Source organism: Sphaeramia orbicularis, chromosome 1 (assembly GCF_902148855.1).
Source record: "Sphaeramia orbicularis chromosome 1, fSphaOr1.1, whole genome shotgun sequence".
NCBI classification, from domain to species: Eukaryota; Metazoa; Chordata; class Actinopteri; order Kurtiformes; family Apogonidae; genus Sphaeramia; species Sphaeramia orbicularis.
Window position 1 is genome coordinate 36,361,412 of NC_043957.1, and position 17,619 is coordinate 36,379,030.

The 17,619-nt window shown below is 37.2% G+C and overlaps 1 protein-coding gene across 11 annotated transcripts in view; it reads left to right on the top strand.

Moving 5' to 3' along the window:
• The window catches only part of myh10 (myosin, heavy chain 10, non-muscle), a 64,689-nt gene that overhangs the window by 29,021 nt on the left and 18,049 nt on the right, over positions 1-17,619 (top strand). For 7 of the 11 annotated variants that reach the window (XM_030136662.1, XM_030136675.1, XM_030136736.1 and 4 more), the window contains 15 exons: positions 2,147-2,239; positions 3,049-3,112; positions 3,545-3,643; positions 3,872-4,015; positions 5,855-5,950; positions 6,713-6,831; positions 7,905-8,057; positions 8,182-8,355; positions 8,535-8,708; positions 10,777-10,891; positions 12,815-12,877; positions 15,474-15,667; positions 15,936-16,057; positions 16,133-16,202; positions 16,793-16,953. In XM_030136662.1, coding sequence (XP_029992522.1) covers positions 2,147-2,239; positions 3,049-3,112; positions 3,545-3,643; positions 3,872-4,015; positions 5,855-5,950; positions 6,713-6,831; positions 7,905-8,057; positions 8,182-8,355; positions 8,535-8,708; positions 10,777-10,891; positions 12,815-12,877; positions 15,474-15,667; positions 15,936-16,057; positions 16,133-16,202; positions 16,793-16,953 — 1,841 coding nt within the window. The remainder of the gene's footprint in view (positions 1-2,146; positions 2,240-3,048; positions 3,113-3,544; positions 3,644-3,871; positions 4,016-5,854; positions 5,951-6,712; positions 6,832-7,904; positions 8,058-8,181; positions 8,356-8,534; positions 8,709-10,776; positions 10,892-12,814; positions 12,878-15,473; positions 15,668-15,935; positions 16,058-16,132; positions 16,203-16,792; positions 16,954-17,619) is intronic. The other 4 variants (XM_030136709.1, XM_030136718.1, XM_030136727.1 and 1 more) reach the window with 1 other exon arrangement.

The following is a 17,619-nucleotide window of genomic DNA, read 5'->3' on the forward strand; positions in this document are numbered from 1 at the left end:
CCACATTTAAATACGTTTTGCCGCTGGTGAAAAGAGCGATTTGTGATATTTGTCTGGCCCTGTGGCCTCTGAAGCAGCAGATGTTGGGCAGTGAGAACACATCCACCGCTGGCCTTTACTTCAGTAGATTTATCAGGACAGTTTTGACTGATCCTCTTTGGCTCTGCTCAATCTGTGCTAAAGTACTGCTGCACAGCCTGCCAAACACTCTGCACTTTGATAAAAAAAAACAAATTTAAGTATTTTTAATAAGAAGAAGTGAAGAAAGAAGAGGAAGTGAAGAAAGTAAATTAGTTTTGACTTGTTTTGGTTTTCAGCAGCAGTTCTATGTGTGTGCTTGTGTCACTCGGTAGTTTTCTTTAAAATTGCTTATTGTCTCACAGCAATTAGCCATCTCAGAGGAAGAGCCCATTCTGGCGGCTGTCAGATGTTTGTGTTCTCTCTGCAGTAGGAATGTGGGTCAGCTTCTAATGCTGCTAAATTGGACCCCCACTGGTATTTGTAATCTGCTCTTTGTTTTTGTGTGCGTACAACAGGCCACACAGATCAGCAGCAGTTGCCAGTGAATAATTTTCACTACCAAGTTACACCACAGAGCTGTGTTTATATGAAAACAGAGGCTTTTACTTTGAATCCCTCCGTGGCCTGTGCCACCGCTCTGATAGCAGGAAATGGACCAGGTTTATCCAGTTCAGCCCTGCTTCATTCCAGCTGCTCAAAAACTCAATTAAAAGCAGCCCATCATGCTCTCCAGCCAAAGATCACATTACATGTCTCACATCCTGAGCACACTGCTGATTCCTCATCCCACAAAGTTCCCTTTTGTGGAAAATGGCCTCCTCCAGCTTTCAGCGTGTGCAGCTATTTTTGACGTAATGGGAAAATATTCCCTGAGTCCAGAAGAAGAGAAATAATAGTGCAAAAGAAATTGTTTTTCTCTCCGCTATTTTGGATTCTCTGGTCATGACAAACCCATAATGTGGCTTAAATGGAATCATAAAGGACCACCTGTCCAAACATGACAAGTCCATATTTATTTGTTCAACCTCCTAAACTGCTGAAATTGATAATAGATTATGAAGTGTCTCTGTTGTGTTGTGTGAACACTGTGTTCTCAATAGTACAATGTGCACTCTGTCTTTTGTTACAATAAAATGGTAGAAGCCAAGAACTAAGTCACAAAAACATAAAAACGGCTCTGTGGTGCATCTTTACCAGTCCTCAGTCAAATGACAGCTCGAAACCTGTGAATAATATAGTGGGAGGTGTGACTTTTTTTTCTCCAACATATATTGTTTACATATATTCATAGTTTTTGAACTACTACTAAAGTTTGAAAAAGATATAGAAATATCTCCATGTAATCAGGGGCATGGCTGATTAACTCTTTGATCTATGAGTCAAATTAGGAAAATGTCTCTCAATGGTTTCCACTTTTAAATTGATGGGGAAAAAGCAAATACATGTCTGAAACCTATAAACATAGCTGAAGAAAAACAAGAAACCTCAGGTCTTCCACAGAAGTTTAGTGTCTGTGTTTAGCCATGAGATCAGCTTGTAGAATGATCACCAATATGGCCTCTTTGCTTGAAGTAAGACAAACTTTTCTTATTTCACTGGGGCTCTACTCTTTATAAGATATTGGCTGTTTTTACTACATATCAGATGGTGTGGTCACTTCGTCTAGTGTCACTTGGATAAAAGTTGTGCAAGAAACTTTAAGTTCTGAATACATACAGTAGATTAATTTGGCTCCAGAGACCTGAACATATGTTTAAAAAAAAAAAAAAAAAAAAAAAAAAAAGAATCTGAAGAAAAATGGAGATTTGTGAAAGAACATATTGTCCAGTCCAATAAAAAGATACAAAAAATATCTGAATTCAGAATATGATGGTAAATAACGTTTTCTTTTTCATATACATTGTGTTTGTAGTGTATTTGTATGTACAGAGGAAAAACTAATGTGAGGTGCTTCTATAAAAAACACAATTCATGTCGTCTGTCTTTGTCTGCATGCCTATAATCTTTTTTTTTTTCTCCGTGTAAATCAGTGGTTTATACTTAATTTCTAATCCATCATGTTTATTGGTGTTGACTTATCTTGTGGTGATAAAGAACTGCTGAAAGCCCCGTTTATTTTTTCCAGGGCGAACTGGAACGTCAGCTTTTACAGGCCAACCCCATCCTGGAGTCTTTTGGGAACGCTAAGACTGTGAAAAATGACAACTCGTCACGTTTTGTAAGTACTGATAATTTATATTCATGAAGTGGGGAGGGGGGACTTCTAAATGTGGATCCCACAGTCGGCTGCTGTGTGTTGTCTTATCCTCCCCTGTCACAGCTCCACTCAGTCTGAACTTAAATTGACATCTGAATAGGATTTAGGTGACATGTGTTTGCATTTTCTAAAAGTTCTTTGTAAATATAAGCAGACGTTTCCTGTATGAAATTACCCAAATTTGTCCTATGTTTCCTGTAAGCAGTTTCACAGACCATAACTGATCACAGGCGCCTGCTAGTCATTAATGATGCCTTTGAAATAGAGGAGCCATTCAGACTGGAGGCGACTGTACTCAGTGGACGTCTTACAACCGAGTAGGACAAGAGGGACGTGAGGAAAGTCTTGGCTTGAGCTTTGCTGTGACAGATTACTCTATTAATTCAAGAGGAATTTTGTAAATTACTCATTTGATGCTGCTTCAGTAAAACTTACTCGGAGTGAAGTTGGATCAGCGCAGTAGTGGCCTCCATTTGTCATCACCAATCGCCCTCCGGAGTGGATGAAGATGAAATCAAACAGGATTACTCTGGACATATTACTATTAAATATTTAAGATTTCTGAACTCACAGTATCAGCATTAGTTCATGGAGGATTCACACTGCTGGTGCATCATCCAAAAACATCACACCTGCTTGAATAAATGTTCAGATGTTTTAAATACTATAAATACTGGCAGATCTGCTCAGCTTCCAAATCAGAGGCTTTGCTTTGTTACAGCAGTCTGTATATTATCTGGACTACTTTAATAATCTCTTTTTCTCTACAGGGGAAATTCATCCGGATCAACTTTGATGTGACCGGATACATTGTTGGAGCCAATATTGAAACCTGTATCCTTCTGTAAAACACTTGTCAGTGTTTGTCAGGGCTTTACCTTAATCTAGCATTTTCCTGTTCAGCTACAAATTTAGCATTATCATGAATAAAATATGTTATAATGGGAATAATAAAGTAAAAACATACCAAAAGTGGAAGATACCTGTTTAAAAAAAAAATGACAGCTCGTGCCAAACAACTCTAAACTGTCAATCTGAATAGAGTAAAATAAAGAGCATTTCACCATAAAGCTCAGAGGCTTTGTTAAGTCCAGCAGGTGTTGTCTGAAGGGATGACATCAGATGGGTGTAACAGTGTAGTAGGTTAATACATAGAAACATACGTGTTCATAAACATTATTCAGTCACATTGTCACAGAGTTCTATTATTACTCTAACAGGACTAAGTCACCAAACAGATGTTCTTCCTTGATCGCTGTGTGTCAGACCTACTGGAGAAATCCAGAGCTATTCGCCAAGCCAAAGACGAGCGCACCTTCCACATCTTCTACCAGCTGTTGGCTGGAGCTGGAGAGCACCTCAAATGTGAGTAGACAGATGTTTGCACCATTAACCTGCTTCTTATTTTTCCTCTGTTTGTAATAACATGAACCCACATCTTAACTATCCAGAGTAGAAAATAAAACCTTATGGACAAATTTACAAAATCAAGTCATTTTTAATTGCAATTTTATAACTTAATGTTATTAACAACACTAAAATGCAATCTCTTTGAAATCATATTCATTTTCAAAAATTATTTTCTGTCCACAGCGGACCTGCTTTTAGAAGGGTTCAACAACTACCGTTTTTTGTCCAACGGTAACATCCCAATCCCAGGTCAGCAGGACAAAGACAACTTCCAGGAGACGATGGAAGCCATGCACATCATGAGCTTTGGCCACGAGGAGATTCTGGGTAAAAAAAAAAAAATTTAACGAAGTGAATGGATGCATCAGAGTCCGTTGGTGTACTATTGATCATCAGAAAAATAATTCATTGTTTTATAAGAAAAAATATGTAGATTTTTACTTGAGCTGCACAATCAAATTGCAGTGTCAACCTGTGCATTTGTAGAATTGCAGAGGCTGCAGTTTAGAAGACTTGTATATGTATGGCTATGTTATTATATTTTCTGTATAAAACATGTGAAATTAAGCTATTGTATTTTTACTTGTTTGAGTTATATATATATTATGAATTTCAGTAATATGTGCATTTTCCTTCACAATCAAGCAAATAGGCTCAAATTGCAGTCACAGTGTTTTCCATAATATCGTAATGTGACATTTTCACCAAATCATGCAGCCCTTAGTTTGACTTTGATTAGATTGAGTACACAAAAGAAAACAGGACAGTTCATTTGGGGGAAATGTAATGTGCTTAACCGGGGGATACACATTTGTTGTACAGTTTCCTGAAAGTGTTATAATTTTGTATTTTCACATGAGATTATATTTTAATCAAAGTTGCTCCTAATTAGAGCCCAACCAATTAACACACACACACACACAATCCTGGAATCCCAGACTGCTACCCCCCCCCGACAAGGATGGACCGCTACCCTACAGTCTTATGAACTAATGAACTATTCACCCCCCACTCCTGCACTTCCTGTGTACCTCACAATTTCATTCTGCAGGTGCGCCTGGGTATTAATTAGAGCTGCACAATATATCGTTTGAGCATCCTCATCGCAATGTACATGTGTGCAGTAGTAAGATCACGGGTCCTGCAATGTAGGAGGCAAATGACCTCAATGTGTTCTCAACTAATTTCAGCCTGGGTACCTGACACACCCTGCATGCAGTGATCCACCAATCACAATCGTTCTTAATCAGTTTGCTGAAGCAGACCATACCCCTGCACATGGAGTGAGTCGCTGGTAACAACATTGAAAAATGAGCAATGAACAAGAGAAAATCACCAGAAACTAAGACTTGGTGCCAAAAAGAAAAGCAAGGTCAGTTATCTAGAATTATTTCAGCTACAAGAAGGATGATACTGAAACACGTGTTCTGTGTCGACAGTGCCTTGCACCTGTTGCCACAACAAGAAGAAACGCAACTAATTTGTTTGACCCTTTATGTCAGCGCCACACAGCTATTATATCCTCCTGAGTAGTTTTTTCATATCATAATACATATCACAAAGTTTTAAAAAAATCTCAATGTGTGTTTTTTCCAATATCGTGCAGCCCTAGTATTAATACTGTTTATTAACTGTCAGCTACATTTTAAAGAGTGATTTACCAAGCAATTTTTATGTCACTACTTATATAGACTCACATTTTTTCCCAAAAGTCTGCTCTTCCCACCATAAAAATTACCACATCTAGAACCCGTGGTTCCCCACAGGTCACATACTAGTCTAATATAAGACTATTTGTCTAGTGTTTTAAAGTTGTGTAAATTATCTTTGTGAGATAAAGTTTTATGCAACTGTTAATCCACGTGTCCACTTTTATCTAATATAAGACTGTTATATCCTGCATATATCAATGTTCTTTTTTCATTTATCGGCTGATATATTGGTTATCGGCCAATATTGGATATCAGCCGATATATTAGATAGCGGCTTTTTTTTAGCCCCCAATATCGTATCGGCATTGGCCCAGAAAATCCCTCGGTCGGGCTCTACTCCTAATCCGAGACCAGCTCATGTTTGTGATTTTTGACTGCTTAAACACATTCATGTAACACGGATGAAGTTATGTCTTGTAGTAATTTTGTTTGCTCTGCATTCTTACATTTATAGCCATGCTGAAGGTGGTGTCCTCAGTGCTTCAGTTTGGTAACATTGTCTTCAAGAAGGAGAGGAACACGGACCAGGCCTCGATGCCTGATAATACTGGTTAGTTTCCCAGGTCAACGCTCCCAAACACAAACCCTGCCCTCCTTTTACATCTGCATTATCACCTTGCAGCCCAGAGTTCACAGGTCAAAGTATTCTCCTCCTCCTTTTTCCTCTATCCATATATACTTCATCTGCTGTGCTGCCCTCTTCCTGCCTCCTCCACATTGGGTTTGTCCTGCAAAGAACAGAGGGACGGGTGATTTATGCTTTTTCTCTCCCTTAAGCTTTGTCAACCTGCCCTTTAGCCACATCATTAGAAGGATTTACTTTTGAAGGAAATGGGGCACAGCCTTCCAGTTCCTCCACATGTGGCACCACATATTTGGCGCTCAAAGGGGAGAGACACAAACACAAAGGGAGAGAATGAGGCTAATACCAATGATGCAGCTCGACCACAGATTCACAGATGTGACAAGCAGAACCCCGGCTTGGACTAGATGTTTATTTTAGTAGTGAGACTTGGCTGATCTCAACTGCTTTTCCTAGTTTTCCACAAGTTGCAGCCATGTTAAATATGACATTTTCCCCGTTATATCTGATATGAAAACTAAACATCTGGGAATCATCACATCTGATAAATCTTCATTAAATCAACATAGCTGGCCTTGCAGTTTTGACAGCAAGAGTGATATGTTTTAGGAAGATGTTTCAATGATTGAATCATTTAATTATGTAATATTTTCCCTTCACAACACATTGGCCTCTGTGTGTGTTTTATTTCTCTTATTTGTGTTTTGTTTTTGTTTTTTTCCATTTCAGCTGCACAGAAGCTTTGTCATCTGCTGGGTATGAATGTAATGGAGTTCACCCGGGCCATCCTGTCCCCAAGGATCAAAGTGGGAAGAGACTATGTCCAGAAGGCTCAGACTAAAGAGCAGGTCTGTATTTGTTTGTGTTTTTACTGACGTTACACCCTGATGTACACTTAATGAACTGGTTGTTTTCCACGGCCATTTTGGATTTTGGAATATGAAGTATCATTATTTTTCTTCAGTTCGGTTTTATTTATGTTGCCCAATATCATACATCAGAGATTCACCCCAAGGGGCTTTAAAATCCTCTGTCCTCAGACACAGTTTGACAGTCTTAGATAGTCTGTCAGACTGTCTATATAAAAGCTTCTGCCCAAATACTGTCCATCATCACACCACCTTTATTTCCCCCATGAAAGAGTTTCTTAAAAGCTTTATTCATTTTGCTGAAGCTAAGAGGAAGCTGGTAATTATATTATATTAAAATCCCAGTGACACAGTCTGCATTTTTTTAATTTTTTTTTTACCAACATTCTTTTTGTTTTCACATCATAACAAAGAAAACAGTTACATGTTCAGAACAGACTTGTCAAAACCAGCCATGTGAGGGCTATTACCCTTTTTACCAATATTGTGCTGAAATCTACAAAGATGTGATTCTTCCTAATCTTCAAACAGTCTGCACCTTTTAATTAATTTACTAATTTAGAAGTAGTGGTACTTTTTTGTTTTGCTGTTTTTGTCAATTTTGTAAGAATTGGGTAACCATAGACGCCTTCAGCAAAGAAGCATTATGAATTCTGTGCGTCTGTCTGGCATCTTCTCCATAGCAACGATGTCCACGGCTTCTCACTGCCAAACTGAAAAAAAAAAAGGTTTAAAACAAGTTGAAATCGACCACAACATTAGATGTCAGAATGTTGGAAAAAAAACAAAAAACTTTTCTTACAGTTTGTAGACATACTGTTACACTAAGCACAAACAAACAGCACAGTTGTTCTAGATAATAATAAAAGTATGAATCAGTAAGCAAAACACAGACCTTTTAAATCTAAGTTTAAGTTGAATTCCTAGTTTTGGATTAGATTTTTTTCAGCATGGATTTGGCACCATGTTTGATGCACAGTGTGTACCATCATGTTTCTTAAGAGAAAGCATGAAATTTGACTTTTGCTCTCCTCTCCTCTGCCTCCATGAAGGCTGATTTTGCTGTAGAGGCTTTGGCCAAAGCAACATATGAGCGTCTATTCCGCTGGCTTGTCCATCGCATCAACAAAGCTCTGGACAGGACCAAACGGCAGGGAGCCTCTTTCATCGGCATCCTGGACATCGCTGGATTTGAGATTTTCCAGGTTACGATAAACGTCTTTCTTAATTCTTTAATTTTTCACAAATCTTTAAGTAAGACTAAGTTTCTGCATTGTTTTTACTGTCTCAACCAAAGACCTCCTTGCCTGTGTTTCTCTCTTCCTACAGTTGAACTCATTTGAGCAGCTTTGTATCAACTACACCAATGAGAAGCTGCAGCAGCTCTTCAACCACACCATGTTCATCCTGGAGCAGGAGGAGTACCAGAGGGAGGGCATCGAGTGGAGCTTCATAGATTTTGGCCTCGACCTGCAGCCCTGTATCGACCTCATTGAGAGACCGGTAAGTGTGAAGGAATTGCTATTAGTGACAGAAACAAAACTAACTTTAAGCACTCTCCACTTATCCATTATCCAATGGTGATAAGACAATTAGCTAATAATAAACTTTGTAGTTAGATGTCATGCCCCATAATTGCACACCTTTGCTGATGGCTTTTGTTCTGCTCTTTTGTTCTTTAGGCGAACCCTCCAGGAGTTTTAGCTCTGCTGGATGAAGAGTGCTGGTTCCCCAAGGCCACAGACAAGACCTTTGTTGACAAGCTGATTCAGGAACAGGGGACGCACACGAAGTTCCAGAAACCCCGCCAGCTCAAAGATAAGGCAGACTTCTGCATCATCCATTACGCAGGAAAGGTACACTCATTTTATCTTAATCACACTCAGCTAGATGCTGATTCATCCTTCCTGAAAACTCTGTGCTACAGATAAGAGTTTGTTATTCTAACACGTATAATCACACTCGTATAACTGTCAGCTGTGACACTTATTATACAATATCTTTATTACAGTTATTTGAGAAAACTGTGATTATTTTACACAATGATTACAACCTGTATAACATAGTTGACACAAACAGAAATTACATTTTTCTATCAGTATTTCTGAATTTGTTTCCCAGTGTAATTGGCTTTTCATCTACATAAAGTTTGTGTGTATTTAAAATTATTAGTCCCATAAACAAACAATATTTAAAATACTGATACTAATAATAATATCCTAAAATAAATGTAATGATTGTGACATCCTTAAAAGAATAAAAAGTCTTAGTACCAAATTGACAACTGTGACTATCTGCCCTGTGTTTCCCAATATGTCATATCCTTCTCAATCATCTGCTCCAAATATCAAATACAAAATGAAACACTGTTGTTGGTCATGGCTCAAAAACAATAGTGACGCTAGATTCTCCTGAGGTGGAATTTCAGATAAATACTGAATCCTGGGTTTGATTTATGTGACACTGATTGTGAGTGGACTGGGACATCGTCAGTGGTGTTACGCAATACAATGCGGCCTTTATATCACAGAAAGCCCTGCTAAGTAACACATCTGCTTTCTATTAAATGTCCAGTGTCTTTTTACATCACACACATCTTAAGAGATAAATTAGAAATGCTCAAACACAGGACCATGAATGCTGTGAACATTATGTACTTAAGGGTCCGATCAAGCGAAAGTGAACATCAACATGAAAAAATATATTTGCTGACATCATTTATCAAGTGGGATCATTTTTTAGCTAAAGATTTATGGAACTGATAGCCTTTTTAAAATGCTACTTGCAGAAAAAAAGTTAGAACCGATTTTATCGATTGTACTTTTTACACTATAGCCATGCCTCAGACATAAAAATATAGTTTGCATTTGACGTAAAAAATTATATTTTAATTATTTATTCAATTTGTCACAGTTAAAAAGACTATTTGTGAACTGTTGCTGAGAAATTACTCTTATTTGTAGTTTACCTATATCTACATATACCACCACAAGTTGTAAATAACACTGTTAGTATTAAATACATACATTGTGATTATAGCTGGCTTGTTTAAAAAATAAGTCAACATTTTGGGTCATGCATACAACGGTAAAGTGTTGTCCACGTGTTACTATGGCAGCCTGTCCACATGTTACCACATTCTCATGTCAATAAAACAGAGACTTTTCAATATTTTACTCCAAAATTAATTTTCAGCATAGTTGAACATAATACCTAAAAGGTTTTGTCCTACTTGATATCAGTTTCTGTTGAGAACTGCATGTTTTGAATGTTTGCATAAAGCTTAAAAAACTGATGTCTGTTTCAAGTTACTGAGCAGTAATTTGACATTTTTCACCTAAAAATTTTATCTCGCCAAATTTTGATATACATAATGTTAAAGTGCTTATAAATACCTGCTCAAATATGTATAATACATGTATATAAGTTACTCTGCTTACATGACAGACTGCTGAACACTAAATGTGTCCACGTGTTACCGGTTGATCTGACCCTTAAATAATTTCTTATATGTGGTTTGAATGACTTGAGTAAAATTTATAGAATATCCTCAAGTCAACATTTAAAGTGGATTTCTGTAATGGATTTCTATTCTCAGTCTCTGTGGATTTCTTTTATACATTACAAAGTGTAAAAGCCAGTGAAATATCATCGAATACACATGGTATCTGTGTTTTGTTTGAATAATATATAATCATACTAGTGTTTCTGCCATTAGCTGCACAACTACTGTCTTAGAATTTTGCACAGGTTTTCACATTAATATTTGTTGTTACTTTTGCTGTTACATTTGATGGTATGTTATTGATTATGCTGTCATATTACATCCTCCTTATCATAGAGGTCAGCATAATAATTAGTCATTTCAAAATAGCATATGATAATATTGTAGTTTCTGAGCTCCAGTCACTTGTTTTGGTGCAGGTTGACTACAAGGCGGACGAGTGGCTCATGAAGAACATGGACCCCCTGAATGACAATGTAGCTACACTTCTACATCAGTCAACGGACAAATTTGTGGCTGAACTTTGGAAAGATGGTAAGTCACTTCCTAATATTTTTTGGATTTAAAACTGTAGTTATTACACATCAGGCAGACAGTGGTTCCTAATGAACAAGGTCTGTGTACACTGACTACATTTACATGCACCAAATACTTCGATAATTAAAAAAAAAAAAAAAAAAAAAATTAATTTTACTTTATTCATTTTAGATATGTGTGTTTATATATTTTTGTTGGAGTATGTGGTGCATCAGGGTTGGGACTCTGTTAGAGTGGGATTACATATCTATGTTGTATTTTATGTACATTCAATTGTACAGTTATGATTATCACAATATAAAAATGCAATTAAAAACTTAAATGAACAGTAGGATTTTTAAAGGTTTCCACTTCTAATGGACTTGTTCAACCAAGAGCACAGCCTCCCTCTGTCAACTTTAAACCATCCTCTGGAGAAGGTCAAACTCATAATATTTGTACATATCCAAATACCTGTTTATCTGTGTGCTTGATAAAATGTGTTTTCTCTCGGGCATGCATTTCTACCCCTTTTAAACATTTGGCTGTTTCGTGTCAAACACATGGAGCAGATCATAAGAAGAGGCTGCCCCAAACTGAGATGAATACCCTGAATGTGCTCTATGTATGTCCAAAGAATGCTCCTACTATCTGAATGAGACAATGTAGTGATATTGGTGGGTATGACTAAAAAACAATGATCCTACTGTGAATGTAGTGATACAATGTTTAATGTGGCAGGTGTGGCTGTTTGCTGAAACTACTTACCTCAAGCTTTCTTTGCGACAATAGGGGCTTTTCCATTGGACATCTGTGCAAAACTTTACCGATATTTACTAAATGTCGAAAAAACGGAAGTGTGTAATGTCGGTTTTTCCATTAAATCACAAATGTGATAATTTGTTTATTTATTATCACGAGATGACACGAGAAGTCATTCCATAAACATGGTGACGAACATAAATATCATGTTGATTTACAGATATATTCATTATTATTTCATATTACCCCTCTATCCCGTACTAAATTCAAAATTGATTCAGTTTCCTGGTGTGTTCACACATACAGCCCCATGTTTCTTTTAAAACTCTTTGTCTTTGCTTGTTGTGACGTCTGTCAACATCCGTTTTTTGTTGTTCATGTGACTCTAATTGCAGAGAAGGTCTTTCCATTGCAGTTTTGCGTGATATACCAATTGTGCTACGCCCGAAAAGCCACCTCTTGTCAGCGCAAAAACATTTAATCGAAAAACGGGAATTTAGGTGAAATTGTTGTTTTTCCATTAGGCAAATTTTTATGCACAAGTTATATTCACTCAATTTGAGGGTCAATGGAAAAGCGACTAGTGTCATGCCAAGCGGATCTGTTCTCCTGGGTCATAACCAGGTCCACATTCTCCTCCTGTCCCTCAACTTTGACAATGGGCACCAATGACATTTAATTTAAGAACTTTGAATTGAGAGTCAGCGGATTTTATCATCACACAGTCTGCATAGTTTTCCTGCCCACTCATTAGATCCATGTCTCACACTTAGATGACCACTGACTTCACTCAGTCTGAAAGAATTTTTTTAATCAGAAAATGCTATATTTGGAATTTCTCACATACTGAGCAATATGGTGTGTGTGCATGTAAATGTAGTCATTGGAGGTGAAATGAAAGTAGAACTGTTAGATAAAATGAAGCAGTAGGACAAAAAAAAATCTTGTATTTATGTTTAATATGTGGTTGCTTTTCAAAACCAATAGACAAAAACGAGTAGTTTGAGAGCCACTGCTTTAAGATTCATACTATATGTGTACTCCTGTTTGCTCATTTGATTAACATGCTTGTTAATATAATGTCACTCATTCTTGCCTGCTAACACAGCTGAGGCCTTTTATGTTTGTGATCTCTGGTTGACGTCACCCTCCTTCCCTGTCTTTTTCTCTGTGTTATAGAGATTCAGAACATTCAAAGGGCTTCATTCTATGACAATGTCTCTAGTCTGGATGAGCCTGCAGGTGAATGACTGGGCCGCGCTGTAGCAGACCTGGGCCAAAATAACAACTGAAAATGAACAGCACTGAGCTGCTCATTGGCTTTGTAGGACGAAATATTAATTCTCCTCAAGCAGGTTACATAATTGAGATGGTATTAGTGTATTTTTGCCCAGATCTGGCTGTTTGTTCCATGCTTCAGCCGGTGCTGTGTCTGTCTTAGCTACAGTGGCTCCCATTTGCTTCCAGGCTGCATGGCTCCCTCGTATCAGCCAAAAGCAGTAGTGTCTAATTCCTAAATGAGTCCAAGTAGAATATAGTCATTTGCTCCCTTTAGCTAAACCAGTGTGCTTTAATTTGTTTCAGTATTTTTGTAGGCAGACATGGGTCTTGTGATTGCTGGTATAGTTAATCTGCCTGAAGGAAGCACTTAGGATCTAGTGCAGCTGTTTTGGAGTCTTTTTGGCCTATTTCTGATTTGTCCCTCTTCTGTGGTGTGATACAGCCACAAGCACATTAAGGAGTTGTTGTTAAATTTAATCATATTAATTTTTCGCCTTCCTCCTTCCTAGATAGGATCTCAGTAGCATGGAATCGAAACCAGATGTTGTGTCTGGTATTTGCTTTGGCTCTGAGCTCAGACTTCAGAATATCCGTCCAGACAGCAGGACATGCTTCACTGCAGTTTGTGAATCATCAGATACTTGTAACTTTAATTTATTCTGCTGGACCATAAAAGCACAACATACTCTATACTGCAAGAAAAACAGTCAATTGAGCCATAACTCATGTCCTTTTGAATTTCTTCTTTTTCTTCTTCTTTTTTTTTCTTCTTTTTTTAGAGGTTACAGCTGATTATTTAGCATATTTTATGTATTATTATTTTAGAAGTTGTAAGTAAAATTTGATTCTAGAAAATGTTCTGTATCAAAACTAATAATTGTAGCTGCCTTCAAGCATAATCATATCCAAAAGAACCAAACATGGAGCATTTTAGTCCTTGATGTGAGAAAATAAATCATAAAAAAATAACCCTGTAGTTCTTCATGATGGCATATAAATGACACATATGAGGGTGTGACGTACATTCTCAGCTCACTCCACTCACCAGTTGTGGATTCTTATCTGGCAAAAGTTGTGGAAAGGTCATGGTACTTTTTTCTAGTACACTTTTGATGAGGTCCAAGCTAGCAAAGTTGGTACTAAAACTTGGTCAGCATTGATCAGAGATGTGGTCTGAGAGATATGTATAACAACATGTAATGGTTGAAATGTGTCCTGTTTGTACTGTGGGAGCTGTATAACCTTGCAATAGCTTAATATGGTTGTCAAGGCTGCTTTTTGTTCCCATTTATCCATGTCTAACCTGTTTAATTTTTTATTTTAACTTTTTAACTTGTGTCTTGCTTGAGAACAAAGTTTATGAAATTGTGGATATTATTTGTTTGAAGTTCAGAGTAAATTTAGAAAATAATTAAAACATTAAGGAGAACCATATCTTTTACAGAACGAGTAATGAGTCATGACATATACACTCATTAATCCATGACTTAATTTCCTGTTTCTGTCATCAGTCTGTAGCAGTACTGTGTCTGTGAGTCCATAAAACACACCCAGTTGTCATTCTACAGCTTTACATGTGATGGTACAGAGCAGAGGACGCAGATTAAGTAAAGTTACATTTATTATGAGAAAAAAAACATCATTTGGTGCTAGCAAATGTTAGCATGTTAGTTAATGTAGCTCCCACTGCATCTGCCAAACAGCATTTTTATGGATTGCCCTGGTTTGGGTAGAACAAAGCTGTTGTGAGCTGTCTCACGTCTTGACTTTTTGTTTGGTTTGTCAGCCCTTTAACTGTGTTCTCTACTTAAGCAAAGGTAAATAAAGTAATAATTTCTGTCAACACACAGCTGACCACAAAGTGAAGCAATGTACTGCTGTGAACAGACCAGGATCCTAAACAGTATTTAAGACTCTTTAAATCTAGATCTACTGCTGGTAAAACATTGACTATGGGAAGAAATGCACGAATTCTCCTAGTCAGAGAGAATTGTGACTATGTCATTATCCCTGGACAGACTGGACTGAAAAAGAAACTGCCAAAATAGAACATCTCCTATTTTTACTATTTACTTTTTATTGTATTTTATTTTATTTTATTTTATTCATTTATTGTACTTTAGCATCTGGATTTAGTGAAGATAAGTTTTGTGTTGTGTTGAAGATGAAGTTGTGGCTGTTTCATGTGGCCCTTTTTTGATGACCAGTCATATCAAGGAAGCGCTTTATCTACAGTTGAAAAATGGTAGCAAAAGCAAGTTGAGTTGAGCCGGTACCATACAGTGTTAAAGTGCCAGTAGGTTGAATTTTGTGTGAACTCCCTTCACCGTAGATTACAGAGGCTATGCGCTCCATCTCCATCCACAGAGAGTAGTGGTAGTTGTAGAAATTAGTGTAACAGTGATAGTTGTTGGACGGTTTTGTCTAATGTCTGTCATCTGCACTCATTCATGTAGCTACATTATGTCACTGTGTTGCTACTGCTGTTCATGCAGTGACTCTTTGCTTCTCTTGAGTTTTTCTTGCTCTAAACCAGTTCTCCTCATCTCCCCATCAGTGGACCGTATCGTGGGCCTGGACCAGGTAGCAGGAATGAATGAGACGGCCTTTGGTTCCACATACAAGACAAAAAAGGGCATGTTTCGAACAGTGGGTCAGCTCTACAAGGAATCACTCACCAAGCTCATGGCCACGCTGAGGAACACTAACCCCAACTTCGTCCGCTGCATCATCCCCAACCACGAAAAGAGGGTAAATACACATTTGTTTGGGAAGCAATAAACCTCTAACTGTTAGTAGTTACAGTAATTCAGTACAGTAATCATGTAAATCAGTTTATGTTTTCATCACAATGTAGTTAAATATCACAGTGTTCATAGATAAACTATAAAATGGAAAAGTCATAGTCAACAAATTTTAGTGTCTGCTCTTGTTGTGTTTTGTTGTTTGTATTTAGAAGCAAACAGAGCTTACGGTTGCTATTGATATGCTTGACTTGCGTACTTATTTCATCTTTCAGGCAGGTAAACTGGAGCCTCACCTGGTTCTGGACCAGCTGAGGTGTAATGGAGTCCTAGAGGGTATTCGCATCTGCAGACAGGGCTTCCCCAACCGTATCGTCTTCCAGGAGTTCAGACAGAGGTAACGAACAAGAATTAAAGCTTTGCAATTGAATTTTACCCAGACAGAAAGTTTCAGATGATGTTATGTTTGCAGATATGAAATCCTGACACCCAACGCCATTCCCAAGGGTTTCATGGATGGAAAACAAGCCTGTGAGAGAATGGTAGTATATTTCTGCTTCATATTTGTTAGTGTAGTGCAGTGTTTTTCAACCTTGGGGTCGGAATTCAAATGAGGTTGCCTGAAATTTCTAGTAATTGATTAAAAAAAAAATTATAAAAAATACCAAACCGAAAAGAGAATGGAAAGATTTCTTCGCCCACCTAGCCCCACTAAGACAAGAGAAACTGAGAAGCAGACGCCAAAGACGTGTTTTATATACATTATATAGCCTAAATGTCGCTTAAAATTAATGTTTATTTGCAACATAGTATAGCAAACTATTACATGATCAAAAACAAATTGATTTCAGCAATAAAATGTCTTCGTTTTGAATGTCTGGGGTCGCCAGAAATTTGTGATGTTAAAACAGGGTCACGAGCCAAAAAAGGTTGGGAACCACTGGCGTAGTGTGTTTATGCTTAATATACTATTATTGAATGAGTAACTGTTGCTTGACTGTAAAAAGAAAATATTTCCAGTTTTGACAAGAATCATATTTTGTTTTCATGTTGTTTTAACATATACTATATACAGTCCAGATGGTAAAATCTTTATTAGTATAGTAATTAGTGTCTCGTGTAAATTCTACAGATCCAAGCTCTGGAGCTCGACCCAAACCTCTTCCGTATCGGTCAGAGCAAGATCTTCTTCAGAACTGGTGTTTTGGCTCATCTGGAAGAAGAGAGAGACTTGAAGATCACTGACATCATCATCTACTTTCAGTCTGTGTGCCGTGGATACTTGTCACGCAAGTGAGTCACTATTAGAGTATTTTACACTTTTTTTTCCCCCTTGCTACTTCTTATATTGATATTTTATCTTTGTGCATTTTGTACTTTATTGTGTTTCCTTTTTTTTCTTTGCACCTTTGGCACAATAATTACCTTCGGGATGAAAAAAGTTTTAGCTTAGCTTATCTTATCTACCAGTTTTCTTCAATGGTATTACGTAATGATTAATTTTATGACAATAGTAGGCATTTCTTTTCATCATATTTGTTGTCTAGTATGTGTTGTTTGGCCTTCATGCCCTCTTTTGCGTGTATCATAAACATACTGCAGGATTATGTAGGATAGTATACTATAAACTATACTAATGTCTATAACTGTAAAACTATAAAATGTCTTGTGTTCAATTTTAAATGTCTTGGTAATTGATCAGAATTAAATGAATGTTACTTTTGTGAAGTTGCATTTACTTCAGCCTTGTTTTTATGTGTTTCTCCAGTCAACTTTATTTATAAAGCCCTTTAAAAACAACACAGTTGGCCAAAGCGCTCATTAAAAAAAAAAAAAAAAAAATGATTATGCAACAAGTAAAGCCTTACTACCTTTTGGTGTAAAGGTACTAGTATCGCATCATAATACATGAGTAATAGTGTGTATCAAAGTCATACTTTAAAAAAAAAAAAGTCTAAA